The sequence below is a fragment of the Protobothrops mucrosquamatus genome, unplaced genomic scaffold, assembly GCF_001527695.2.
Source record: "Protobothrops mucrosquamatus isolate PMUCROS unplaced genomic scaffold, P.Mucros_1.0 scaffold4052, whole genome shotgun sequence".
Taxonomy (NCBI): Eukaryota; Metazoa; Chordata; class Lepidosauria; order Squamata; family Viperidae; genus Protobothrops; species Protobothrops mucrosquamatus.
The window spans coordinates 1-14410 of record NW_015389983.1 but is presented as its reverse complement, the minus strand read 5'-3'; the positions used below and the strand labels follow the sequence as shown (position 1 = coordinate 14410).

General features: G+C 45.8%; 1 protein-coding gene across 1 annotated transcript in view; it reads right to left on the bottom strand.

The window, feature by feature from the left end:
* The window catches only part of LOC107298518 (multidrug and toxin extrusion protein 1-like), a 34546-nt gene extending 20552 nt beyond the window's left edge, over positions 1 to 13994 (bottom strand). Inside the window, exons 1-5 of the mRNA XM_029286555.1 lie at positions 13833 to 13994; positions 10350 to 10451; positions 7224 to 7292; positions 4513 to 4661; positions 391 to 433 (exon numbers count right to left, since the gene is read on the bottom strand). Coding sequence (XP_029142388.1) covers positions 391 to 433; positions 4513 to 4661; positions 7224 to 7292; positions 10350 to 10451; positions 13833 to 13994 — 525 coding nt within the window. The remainder of the gene's footprint in view (positions 1 to 390; positions 434 to 4512; positions 4662 to 7223; positions 7293 to 10349; positions 10452 to 13832) is intronic.
* Positions 13995 to 14410: the final 416 nt, after the last annotated feature.

The window sequence follows — 14410 nt, the reverse complement described above, 5'->3', positions numbered from 1 at the left end:
GCAGCGTTCCCCCCCTGGCATAGTCACGTGATCAAAATTCAGACGCTTGGCAACTGACCGGTATTTACGACGGTTGCAGTGTCCCAGGGTCACTTGATCCCCTTTTGTGACCTTTTGACAAGCTAAGTCAACGGGAAAGCCGGATTCGCTTAACGACCATGTCAGTAGCTTAATTACTGCCGTGATTCACTTAATAACTGTGGCAGGAAAGGCCGTAAAATGGGGCAAAATTCGCTTAATAAATGTCTCACTTAACAGCAGAAAGTTTGGGCTCAGTTGTGGTAGTAAACTGAGGATTTCCTGTATATATATATATGTTAAAAAAAAGAGAAGCTATCCATTCTTCCCTGACCCTATGGAAGAAAGTCAAAGAAAAAGCCGGAAACTTACGGGCAGTGCCGGGATAAAGATCATGACGTAAACCTGAGTGAGCCTGGAAAGGAAAAAAAAATGGCATAAATAAATTTGCAATTATTCGATTCTGCCATTATGTTCACGGCTGTCTTAAAATAAAATCTCATGCTTTGAAGTAGCCTTTTTCTTGTGAGAAATAGTTGGAGAAGGCCTATCTTGTGACAGGCCTCAAACTTTAAAGAATAAATAAATATTGTTTAAAAAAAATATTAAACTCTATTCAATTAACTTCAAAAGGTCCAGTTTTGTGGTAAATCTTATGAGGGATGACCTGATCTTGTGAAAGACTAGACATTTTGAATGGCTGTTCTTACCATACGTGATGTCAGTCTTGAACGATTGTTTTTAACTGAGGGCAATTTTGAATGGATATTCTTACTTGGTGGCAATTTTGAATGGATATTCTTAATGTGAATTTTAAATGGATATTCTTAATTGATGTGAATTTTGAATGGATATTGTTACCTGATGTGAATTTTGAATAGATATTCTTAAATGATGTGAATTTTGAACGATTTCTTAACTGATGTGAATTTTTGATGTTCTTAACTGATGTGAATTTTGAATGTGTTCTTAATTGATATGAATTTTGAATGGATATTCTTAATTGATGTGAATTATGAGTAGATTTCTTAATTGATGTGAATTTTGAATGGATATTGTTACCTGATGTGAATTATGAGTAGATTTCTTAATTGATGTGAATTTTGAATATATATTCTTAACTGATGTGAATTTTGAATGATTTCTTAATTGATGTGAATTTTCGATGTTCTTAACTGATGTGAATTTTCGATGTTCTTAACTGATATGAATTTTGAATGAATATTCTTAATTAATGGGAATTATGCATAGATTTCTTAATTGATTTTAATTTTGAATAGATGTTCATTATAGATTTGAACTTTGAACCACTTCTATTTTGAATGGGTGCTATTTCTTGATTTGAATTTTCAATGATTTAATTAATGTGAATTTTGAATGATGTTCCTAACTTTGAATTTTTAACGAATCAGCTCAGTGCGAATTTTGAATCCTTTATTGATTAAAACTTTGAAGCGATGTTCTTCATAGGTATGAATTTTTAAGGGATGGTCTTTAGTCATTTGAAAAAGAGAGAAAAGCACAGACATTGGCTGTAGCAATCAGAAAGCAAATGAAAAACACTACATCAATTGTAATCATGGCCGGAGTCAAAGGTGTGTGAGAGGATAGCCAAAAAAATCAAGATGGCGCCTGCAATAACGTGACTGAAACCTTGCCTCTCATTCAGGAGCCATCTTGATTTCAACTCCCAGAATTCCCTGACCAGTCCTTTGCAGCATGACATACAGATAGTCCTCGAATTACGACCAAATTGGGTCCAAAATTTCTATGGCTAAACGAGACAGTTGTTCAGCGAGCCCCATTTTACGACCTTTCTTGCCACAGTTGTTAAGTGAACCACTGCAGTTGTTAAGTGAGTAACGCGGTTGTGAAGTGAATCTGTCTTCCCTAGTGACCTTGTTTATCAGAAGGTCGCAAAAGGGGATCACCTGACCTCCCATGGACACTGCGACCATCATAAATACGAGTCAGTTCCCGAGCGTCCGAATTTTGACCGCGTGACCATGAGGAGGTTGCAACGGTTGTAAGGGTGAAAAAAGGTTGTAGGTCACTTTTTTTTCAGCAGACCGTTGTAACTTTGAACAGTCACTAAGTGAACCTGTTGTAAGTCAAGGACTACCGTTAAGTCTATTCCAGTGATGGCGAACCTTTTAGAGACCGAGTGCCCAAAGTGCAACCCAAAACCCACTTATTTATCGCCGGGTGCCAGGTGGGCACGGCCCACTTGGTAGGCGTGGCTGTGGTGGTCATGGTAGACTGGGTGGGTGTGGCCAAGGTGGGCAGGATCACCTCGATGTTGCTCATGGGAAGGGATGCCTGTGAGGGCCGGGCAGGGTTGGGGGAGATCCCAGGGGGTCTCTGGCAGGTGGGGCGGTGGGCAGGAGGCTCGTCCTGCAAGGTGAGGCGAAGCAAGGTGAGACAGGACGGGGGTGCCATTGTCACAGGGCAAGGTGAGGCAAGGGCCGGGGCGGCTGCTGCCTGACACCATCGGTCCACACACACAAAGGCCAGCAAGCGCATGGGGGCCGACAGTGTCTGTCAGCAGCCACAGCCTGCCGGCCCGTCGACCAGTGCACTCTGGGGCTCCGCAGCCCACCGCCCGCAATTCAGAGAAGCCGCCTCTGAGCTGGATGGCCGGCCGACAGCTGAGAAGGCGATGCAGTGGGTCGTGCCCGGGAAAAGGAGAGCATGCGAGGCCAGGAGGGATGGGATGGGGGGAGGAGGGAAACCAGCCGTGCTAGGAAGCATCCGGACATGTGGGACCTCGGCGACTTAGCGGGTGGCTGGTTGAAGAGGGATGGTTGCCATCTCCGGGGCATGGTGCGCGTGCCCACAGAGAGGGCTCTGAGAGCCGCCTCTGGCACGCGTGCCATAGGTTCGCCACCACTGGTCTCTTCCATCATCTTCAAGACGATCCAGAGAAGGACCTCATTGACAAAATAGTCCGAGAAGAATTTTTAACCCCCCAGTTATAGCCGTCCACAGGGGAACTCCCACCCAGCTCATACTGCAAGGCCCAAAATCCACAGTCCCACCCTGTTGTGATTCCGTGTCAGCCAGTGAACCCGGCAGCTGAGTCCGGGGAATCAGAGGAGGAGGAAGAGGAGGAGGGGCCTGGAGAGCCATCAGAGTCGGAGGAAGGCTCCGATGAGCTCCAGGACTTACAATCTGATGAAGAGCCAGACCCCTCCACTCGTGCTCAAGCTGAGTCAGACTCTGAGGACTCACAGCTGGAAGACATCATAGACCAGGGCTTTTCAACCAGGGGTAGGGGTACCACCTGTGGTACATTGGCACCTGGCAGGTGGTACGCGACCATCCCAAAAAAGTGGTGGTGGGGGAGGGGAATGAGCTGAACCGGTGGCAGCACCGCACAAGCCTGAGCGAGAGACGGCTGGAGCTGCAGGGCTGTCAGGGCTGTCAGGGCTCAGCGGAAGCGCCAGGATCAGTGCCGTTTTCCAGCTGATCGGCGCTTCTTCGGGGCTGTCAGGGCTCAGTGGAAGCGCCAGGATCAGCGCCAGGCTCCAGCTGGAGCTCGGTACTGATCCTGGCGCTTCTGCTGAGCCCAGAAGAAGCGTCGATCAGTCGGAATGTTGCAGCATCTCCAGGGTCTTGTGCTTTACATTCAGATGCTTGGCAATTGATTCATATTTATGACAGTCACAGTGTCCCAGGGTCATGTGAAGTGACCAAAACCTGCTGCAACCACCCAGCAGACGGGGGGAATAAAAACCAAACACCCCCCCACCCCACCCCCACTGCCAATCCTCAATAGAAATGCTCACAACAATGGAAACCTCGGACAGGAGGAAGAGCGCTGCCGGGCGGGCAGGCAGGTGTCTTGCTTGGCTGTGGCTTGGGGGGCACTTTTTTCAGTGCCATTGTAACTTTGAACAGTCACTAAACGAACTGTTGTAAGTCGAGGACTACCTGTACTTTATCACTTTTTTCCTTTTTTTTTATGGGTCATCAAGTTTTTGACACCTTGCTAGGCGACTGGTGGTTCTCGGATGTTGTCATATCCTAAAAGTGGTACAAGGGGTGAAAAGGTTGAAAAGCCCTGTCATAGACGCTCGCAAATGCAGACAGGCAACAAGAGCAGGACAGAGGGAGGCAATGGTGCGACTCCAAGGGAGGAGGAGAAGGCATTGAGAAGCCACGCCTTGGGGCTGCATAATAAAAAGAGAAGGTGTGGGCGGTGCTGGTTGCTGAAGGCAACCCTTTGCAAAGGACTCCAGTTTCATGGAATCCTGTTTTGCTCGTCTTGCCTGTGAATAATTATCCGTTTGAATCGTGTTCTGTTTGCCTTTGCTTTTGCGACATTTTGCAGGACTGTACCTAATTAATAAAAGGGGTTTGTTTTTCCTGCATTTCCAGCCTACTGGCTAAAAGAGGGGTTTGTCCTTGTGAGTTAACAAGGACTCACCTAGGCTGGGATAGAACACACCCGCCATATTGCTTTAACTCGGAAGACAGATTTCCTTCTCTCACCTGGAGACTTCCGGATCCTGCCGGATCAACAAGAGGAGCTGTTCTGTGTTGATGAAAAACGCCCAGCATGGGAAACAGCAGAGGAGAAGAATCAGGACCCCTTGTTGGAGGATGGTGCCCACCCGTTTCATGTTCTTCCCGCCGTAAGTCTGGAAGAAGAAGGAGAAAAGCCAGAGGCACACGTGAAAGACCAACGAAACTGATTTATTGCTGAAAGCCTAGGCGTACGAATCTTCCTGACCAGTGGTTAGCTTCTGCCAGGAGCGAGATAAACATCAATGGAAATCAAGGAAGGCTGCACTCAGTTTGTTTGTGGCTATGTAAGGATGCTAGGGTGATTCCTGTTTTTCCTCCACCTCCAGGATCTGTCAATCCTCCTTCCACAGTCATCATCTGATTGGTTATCTATCTATCTATCTATCTATCTATCTATCTATCTATCTATCTATCTATCTATCTATCTATCTATCTATCTATCATCTGTCTATCTATCTATCTATCTATCTATCTATCTATCTATCTATCTATCTATCTATCTATCTATCTATCTATCCATCCATCCATCCATCCATCCATCCATCCATCCATCCATCCATCCATCTCTATCTATCTATTATCTATTTATTATCTATTATCTATTATCTGTCTCTTAGCTATCTATATCTATATCAGTGATGACGAACCTATGGCACGGGTGCCAGAGGCGGCACTCAGAGCCCTCCCTATGGGCACACACACCGTCGCCCCAGTCCTAGGCCTTCAGCTGGGTTTTATAAAACCTTTTCGCTTTAGGCCTCCACCGCCATTTGCAAAAAAAAAAAAGGTTCAATCAATCAGTCAATTTCAACTTGTGGGGGAAAAAAAGATCTTGCATAGTTGGAATTGATTGATTGAACTTTTTAGTCCCACCCAGTCTGCCGTTACCATCACACCCACACCCACCTAATGGGCCACGCCCACCCGGCACCTATCTATCTGTCTGTCTGTCCGTCCGTCCGTCCGTCCGTCCGTCCGTCCGTCCGTCCGTCCGTCCATCCATCCATCCATCCATCCATCCATCTATCTATTTACAGCAGGGGTCTCCAACTTGTGGGGACTACCGGGCTGTGGCCTCCTGGCCACCGGGCCGTGAACAGGTTAGCCACTGTGCACACGTGTGTGCGCACACTCACCCCCACTCACGCTAGCGCTGTCGCTATGGCAAAAACAGGACACTGTGCAGCGAAAACGGGACGGTGCTAGCACCCACACAGCAAAAACAGGGTGGTGCTAGTGAGTGTCACATAGTGCTAGCACCACCCCTTTTGCGTCACACATGCTCGCGGCCCTTTTTGTGTTTGTGTGTGCACGCACGTAAAATGCTTCCCCCTCCCTTTCCCTCCGGTCCGCCAATCGAGAAAGGTTGGAGACCTCTGATCTACACAGTATTTCTATCTCGAAACCTCCCTCTCTTTTAGCACTGCTGGTATTATCTAGTTGGGTAATGAAACGTCTGCAAGAAAACAACCAGGCTCAGAGAGCACCAAGGACCCCTCAGTCCTCCTCCCCTTCCTCTTCCTCTTCCTCCTCATCCTCTCCCCAAACCCCACTCCCTTCCAGCACTGATGATGCTATCTAGTTGGGTAATGAAACGTCTGCAAGAAAACAACCAGGCTCAGAGAGCACCAAGGACCCCACAGTTGTTCTCCTCCTCCTCCTCCTCTCCACAAACCCTACCCCCTTCTAACACTGATGATGTTACCTAGCTGGGCAATGAAACGTCTGCAAGAAAACATCCAAGCTCAGAGAGCACCAAGGGCCCCACAGTCCTCCTCCTCTTCCTCCTCATCCTCTCCACAAAGCCCACTCCCTCCCTTCACTGATGATACTACCTAGTTGGGTAATGAAACGTCTGCCAGAAAACCACCAAGCTCAGACAGTATCAAGGACCCCACAGTCTCCTCCTCCTCTTCCTCCTCTCCACAAACCCCACTCTCTTCTAGCCCTGATGACGTTACCTAGTTGGGCCCTGAAACGTCTGCAAGAAAACCACCAAGCTCAAAGAGCACCAGAGACCCCTACAGTTAAGCAATTCTTCTGTGACTGTCTCAGGAGCACGTTCGAATAATGCAATAGCAAAAGAGAACAGGGAATCTCTTTTGCAGGAAAAGAAAAACCCCACTCTTCTGGGTTTCGATGGGGCTGAACCCCAGATTTAGCCCTTCCAAACATCCTGAATGCAGGAAAAAATCAGGAAAATGGCCGACATTCTTTCGGTATCTGAGCTTTGAGAGAAACGCAGAATTTCCCATTCATGCTCGGCTGCCTTCCATAGCACAGGGGTGGGGAACCTTGGCTCTTTTGACTCGTGGACTTCAACTCCCAGAATTCCTTAGCCAGCATGGCTCAGCTTGGAAACCTCTCCATTTCCCCTCAGCATGGCTGGCTCAGGAATTCTGGGAGTTGAAGTCCACGAGTCATAAAAGAGCCAAGGTTGCCTACCTCTGGCCTAGGCCTAGGCCGCTTTATGACTGGTGGACTTCAACTCCCAGAATTCCTGAGCCACCTTGGCTCAGCATGGAAACCTCTCCCTTTCCCCTCAGCATGGCTGGCTCAGGAATTCTGGGAGTTGAAGTCCACCAGTCATAAAAGGGCCAAGGTTGCCTACCCCTGCCATAGCAGATCATATATATTTCGTCACCCCCCACATCTCCCCTCAAACTGTGACTTACCTGAGATATTAATGTGTCGCAAGCCGAGGACAACCCAAAACCTATAGAAATGCCGGTCACATTAATCACCTAGAAACAGTAAGAAATAGACAGGAGGAAAATTTTAGAAAACCTGGAGATTATCCAGATACCTGCAGCTATTCTTATCCAGAATCATAAGGGGGATTATAAAAGAGGTTAAGGTTTAATCCCTCTTTTAATCCTAATACAGGCAGTCCTCGTCTTACAACCGTCCATTTAGTGGCCATTCAAAGTTACAACGGTGCTGAAAAACGTGACTTAGGACCGTTTTTCACACTTAATGACCATGGCAGCATCCTCGTGGTCATGTGATCAAAATTCAGCTGCTTGGCAACTGACTCATATTTATGACGGTCGCTGTGTCCCGGGGTCACGCGATTCCCTTTTGCGACCTTCTGACAAGCAAAGTCAATGGGAAGTCGGATTCACTTATCAACCGGATGATTAACTAATCAACTGCAGTGATTCACTTAACAACAGTGACAAAAAAGGTCGTACAATGGGGCAAAACAAATGTCTCACTTAACAAGAGAAACCTGGGGCTCAGTTGTGGTTGTAAATTGAGGAGTACCTGACTTAAGACCGGTTTTCAAACTTACAACTGTCACAGCATCCCCACGGTCACAAATACAGATACTTGGCAACTGACTCATATTTATGACGGTCGCAGCGTCCTGGGATCACGTGAATCCCTTTTTGCGACCACCTGACAAGCAAAGTCAATGGGAGAAGCCCGGTTCACTTAACAACTGTGTTGCTAACTTAACAACTGCAGTGATCCACTTAACAACTGTGGCAGGAGAAGTCCTAAAATGGGGCAAAACTCACTTAAAAAACGTGTCACTTAGCAGCCTAAATTTTGGGCTCAGTTGTGATCGTAATGCGAGGACTACCTCTATCAGTGCTCTGTTTTTTGTAAAATTTACATTTTAAACTCAAAACTCACCTTTTAATTTCTAGTTACAGCTATATCTTCACAGCAATAACACAAAACTGGCGGAACTCTTTAAAGATCTGCAAAATATCTCCCCATTGAAAAGATTGCCACCCTGACTGCTGTACAGGAAGTCCTCAATTTACGACCACAATTGAGCCCAAAATGTCTGTTGCTAAATCAGACAGGTGTTAAGTGAGTTTTGCCTCATTTTACGACCTTGCTTGCCACAGTTTCACTGCGGCTATTAAGTGAGGAACCCGGTTGTTAAGTGAATCTGGCATTGACATTGCTTGTCAGAAGGTTGCAAAAGGGGATCACATGACCTCGGGACACTGCAGCCATCGTAAGTATGAGTCAATTGTCAAGCGTCTGAATTTTGATCACGGGACCTCCGGGATGCTGTGCTGCTACAGTCGTAAGTGTGAAAAAGGGTCCTAAGTCGCTTTTCCAATGCTGTTGTAACTTTGTACGGTCGCTAAATGAACTGCTGTAAGTTGAGGACAGCCTGTATCTGATTGCAAGTAGTCCTCGATTTATAATGATTTGCTTAGTGACCGTTTGAAGTGACAATACCACTGAAAAAAGTAACTTATCACGTGATCGGGATTCACATGCTGGGCAACTGGCGTGTACTTATGGCTTAAGGCCCAAAATTTCCGTTGCTAAGCGAGACAGATGCTAAGTAGATTTTGCCCCATTTTATGACCTTTCTGATCGTAGTGGTTAAAATGGCTGCAGTGTGAAGTTAGTCACACGGTCCTTAAGTTGAATCCGGCTTCCTCACTGACTTTGCTTGTCCAAAGGTCACAAAAGGGGATCACGTGATCCCGCGACACTGCGACCGTCATAAGCACCTGAATTTTTTTTTTCTGATTTAAGATTTTATTAATTTTTTCCATACATACAATAATAATTTTTCAACCAACGTGCTGTCTGAGTTTAAGTACGCTAATATCTAGAACTAAGGAGAAACTTCCTGACGGAACAATTAACCAGTGGAACAACCTGCCTCCAGAAGCGGTGAATGCTCCAACACTGGAAGTTTTTAAGAAGAGACTGGACAGCCATTTGTCCGAAATGGTATAGGGTTTCCTGCCTGAGCAGGGGGTTGGACTTGATGACTTCCAAGGTCCCTTCCAACTTTATTATTATTATTATTATACATATTTAATTCCTAATCCTTTATTCTTTCATCTAACCATCGGTAAAATAAGTCCCAAGTTTGATAATATTCTGTTTCTTCTTTTTCTTTCAGTCTCATAGTCAATCTGTCTATCTCTGCGCATTCTAGTATTTTTTTAATTATTTCTTCATCTGATGGCATGCCTTCATTTTTCCAATATTGCGCAAATATTATTCTTGCCGCTGTTGTGATGTGTAAAATCAAATATAGGCTTTGTTTGTTAGTCTTTTCTGGCATTATATCTAATTTTAAAAGTTCAGGTTTGAGATTTATATGTTCTCCCAGCATCTTTTCTAACCAAGTATGTATCTTTTTCCAATAATTCTTTACTTTATCACATGTCCACCAAACATGATAATACGTGCCTGACTTACGTTTACATTTCCAACATCTATCTGACATATTTTTAAACATTTTTGCTAATCTTGCTGGTGGCAGGTGAATTTTAATCACGTGACCATGGGGGACGCTGCAACCGTTGTAAATACACGGTGGTAGACAAACGTCTTTATTCTGATCATGTGACCGTGGCGGAATTCTGCGACGGTTGTGTGAGGACCAATGGTAAATCGCTTTTTTCAATGCCGTTGTAACTTGGAACGGTTGCTAAATGAACGATTCTATGCTAACGAGGACTAGCTATCTTTCAAGTCAGGCTTGTTGACTCTCAAGAAATCTAATGGATAATATCCCCCTTATTTTAGGAGTAAAAAAAATATATAGAAGACATTTGTCATTCTCTTCTGGGATGTTATTTATTATTTGTTGGTTGGTTTGTTAAATTTATTTGCCATCCATCTCGTCAAAAGGCGACTCTGTTTTTTTCCAACTTCCCAGTCGAGCCTCCAAGGCTAGGCTTTCCTAGTGGTCTCCCATCCAAGCAGAAATCAGGGCTGACTCTGTTTAGCTTTTAGAGGCCAGCCATTTGGAAGCTACCACCCGAGGAAGATGGGGGGGGGGAGAACACATGAAAAGGAAAACTCACCGCGATGGCCAGGGTGACGGAAGCCAACTCAACTTTGCCCATGTGGCCGCAGAATATCGTACTGACGACGTGGATCATAAACACCAAGAGCTGAATCACCGTCTAGGGGAAGAAAAATGAGGAGGGGGGAAGGTGAAGATTGGGGACTTTTCAAATCGCCACCTAGAGGTGTGGTACAGGCCATCCAGGTGGGCTTTGAAACATCTGGAGTCATGGATCTTTAAGTATGCAGTAGGTTCAAAAGCTGGAATAATAGCAATATTAATGTTCGCAGTGAATTCGCAGTGTTTTTGAACTGTGGCGACTTGGGCTGAGTTGAAGTCCACCCATCTTCCAGCAAACTGGAATTCTGAGAGTTGAAGTCCACCATCTTAAAGCATGGCTGGCTGGGGAATTCTGGGGGTTGAAGTCCACCCCTCTTAAAGCAGGCTGGCTGGGGAATTCTGGGATTGAAGCCCACCCCTCTTAAAGCATGGCTGGCTGGGGAATTCTGGGGGTTGAAGTCCATTTATTTTAAAGCAGGCTGGCTGCAGAATTCTGGGAGCTGGTCCACCCCTCTTAAAGCAGGCTGACTGGGGAATTCTGGGAGTTGAGGTCCACCCATCTTAAAGAATGCTGGCTGGGGAATTCTGGGAGTTGAGGTCCACCCATCTTAAGGAATGCTGACTGGGGAATTCTGGGAGTTGAAGTCCACCCATCTTAAGGAATGCTGGCTGGGGAATTCTGGGAATTGAAGTCCACCCATCTCAAAGTTGCCACGGTTGAAAACCCCTGGATTAAACTATTCCAACCAAGCAATTTAAAGCTCAGTGTTGGATTAAACTCCTGCAATAATTCAGTTTAATGCTGGGGGTAGGTTGAACCAATTGTTCCAGTCTTTCTGAATTTAACCACCTCTTTGCTTCCACCTTAATCTCAAAAGAAAACCTCAAATGATTAAGAAAGAAAAGGCAGTAAAAGTCTTTAGCCTTTTGGTGGTCCACTAACATGTGGTCATAATGCAATCCAGAGGAAATTTTTACACTGAAACCAGACACTTAATTTTTGACCATTGTAGACTAACACAGCTCTCTTTCTGAAATTTCTCTCCCAAGCAGGCAGAATTAATCTACATTTGGATCAGTAGATGCTTGCTTCACAGCTCAGCAATGGGCTAGGTCTCAGAGTATGAAATCTAACCTCAAATCTGAGCTGTATCACAGAGTTTAACAGAATTAGAGCATTTGAAGGGACCTTGGAGGTCTTCTAGTCCAGCCCCCTAATATAAGAGACCCTTTACCATTCCAGACAAATGGCTATCATTCTCTTCTTTAAAATATCCAATGTTGGAGCACCTACAACTTCTGGAGGCAGGTTGTTCCACTGATTAATTGTTCTCGCTGTCAGGAAATTCCTCCTTAGTTCTAGATTGCTTCTTTCCTTGATTAATTTCCATCGGTTTTTCTTGTCCTACCTCTAGTGCTTTGGAGAATAGGCTGACCCCCCCCCCTTCTTTGTGGCAGCCCCTCAAATATGGGAAGATTTGCTATCATGTCACCACTAGTCCTTCTCTTCATTAAATTAGACAAACCCAGTTCCAGCAACTGTTCTTCATATGTTTTAGCCTCCAGTCCCCTAATCATGGCAGCCTCCTAGATATTGGAGTTTGGTTGCTAAAGACAGTTTGGGGACCGCTAGACCAAAAACAACTGGTAAATTTAACAAATAAAATAAAATAAAATCTCCAAGATGCTTTTTCAAAAAGCTACTGGACTTTCTTACAAGAAAGAGAGAAGCAGCCTGGAATTAAGGAGAAACTTCCTGACAGTGAGGACAATTAACCAGTGGAACAGCTTGCCACCAGAAATCGTGGGTGCTCCATCACTGGAGGTCTTTAAGAAGAGGCTAGACAGTCACTTGTCTGAGATGGTATAGGGCAGCGGTTCTCAACCTATGGGTCGCGACCCCATTTGGGGTCGATCGACCATTTCACAGGGGTCGCCAAGCAAGGCTGTCCGCCATTTTTTCCCCTTTTCCGGTGGGTGCCTTACCTCCCTTGGGCTGGGCCAGCTGGTGGTCGGCCTGCTCCGTCTCTGCCGCTTGCCAGCTATGCCTCGGCCGGCGCAGGGGGCAGAACCATGCATGTGCGGCGCTCCCGGGCAGGAAAAGTCCTCGACTTACGACCGGTTGGGTAGTCCTTGACTTACGACCGGTTTAGTCTTCGACGTACGATCGGTTGGGGGTCGCGGCATTAAAAAGGTTGAGAACCACTGGTATAGGGTCTCCTGCTTGAGCAGGGGGCTGGACTAGAAGACCTCCAAGGGTCTATTCTATTCTATTCTATTCTATTCTATTCTATTCCTAATTCCCAATCTATACTCTATTCTATTCTATTCTATTCTATTCTATTCTATTCTATTCTATTCTATTCTATTCTATTCCTAATTCCCAGTCTATATTCTATTCTATTCTATTCTATTCTATTCTATTCTATTCTATTCTATTCTATTAATTGATTGGTCTGTAGTTTCCTGGGTCCGTTTCCCCCCCCCCCTTTCTGATGGTGGTGGGTTAATCCTATTATGTCTTAAAGGTCATGTTTTTAGAATTTGGGTGTGTGTGTGTGTAGATATTAGGGGTCTTTGTCTTTCTAATCTCATCATCTCCAAGGTTCCTGGCTCTCCTCTTCCTGAATGAATCACCAAATCAGCATTTCTACAGAGCTGGTCTCTGCCTGGGGCTATTAAGAAAACTGGGCCTGCTTTTCTGCCTTTAAGATCCTTCGGGGAAATGTAATATTCTGCCGTTTAATATTCCCAAAATATTTCTTTCTCTGGGGGGTGCTGTTCTCCCACAGCTGCATTAACAGAGGGAGAGAATCAAGATCATGAGAAGTGTTAATACCACTTTACAAAAACTTGGTAAGGCCACACTTGGAATACAGCATCCAATTTTGGTCACCACGATGTAAAAAAGATGCTGAGACTCTAGAAAGAGTGCAGAGAAGAGCAACAAAGATGATCAGGGGACTGGAGGCTGAAACATATAAGGAACGATTGCTGGAATTGGGTATGTCTAGTTTAATGAAGAGAAGGACGAGGGGGGACAGGATAGCTGTGTTCCAGTATCTCAGGGGCTGCCCCAAAGAAGAGGGAGTCAAGCTGTTCTCCAAAGCGCCTGAAGGCAGGACAAGAAGCAACGGATGGAAACTAATCAAGAAGAGAAGCAATCTGGAACTAAGGAGAAACTTCCTGCCAGTTAGAACAATTAACCAGTGGAACAACCTGCCTCCAGAAGCGGTGAATGCTCCAACACTGGAAGTTTTTAAGAAGAGACTGGACAGCCATTTGTCTGAAATGATAGGGTTTCCTGCCTGAGCAGGGGGGTTGGACTAGAAGACCTCCAAGGTCCCTTCCAATTCTGTTATTCTGATTTTTCTTTTTCTAAACCTCCAACAAGAACATCTCTGATAGGCTGCAAGTTTGCAAATGGAAGAAGACTCACCAATGGCCCGGACATCACCAAAATCTTCTTCGCCTCTTCCCAGAAATTGGAAGGAATCAGCCGACATAATTTCCTGCAACATGGATGCGCCGAAGTCTTTGGATCTTCCTCGGAGAAAGTGCTGGCCGGGGGCTTCTCCAAATCAGAGGCCCCTTGATCCATAGGTCGCAGGGTGGGGGGCGGGAGGGGGGGGCGAAAGGACTGCTTGAGGCTTCTAAAAAAATGAGGTTTCTTCTCCTTGACCCCAAGGAAGTTTTTCATCGGCTGCACCGATGGACTTCACGCAGATCTTCAACCCCCCTCCCTGATGTTCTCCTTCACAGTCCGATACTTTTGGGCAAAGAGCGAAGGAGACAGCCTGTCCAGAGCCAATAAAAGACCGGAGGAGGAGCAGCTGGTTGGGAATTTCAACATAAGTGGGAGGTTGATCTGGACCCGCTGGGATGTCTCCAGGATTAACGGTCACGGGGTCAAAAAACGGATGAGGTTCCAGGAGCTGTTATGAAACTCAACTCTTCTGCCAAGTCAAAGATCTGTTGGCCATTAAAAATAGCACGGCCCAGAAAACCCGGGCGCTG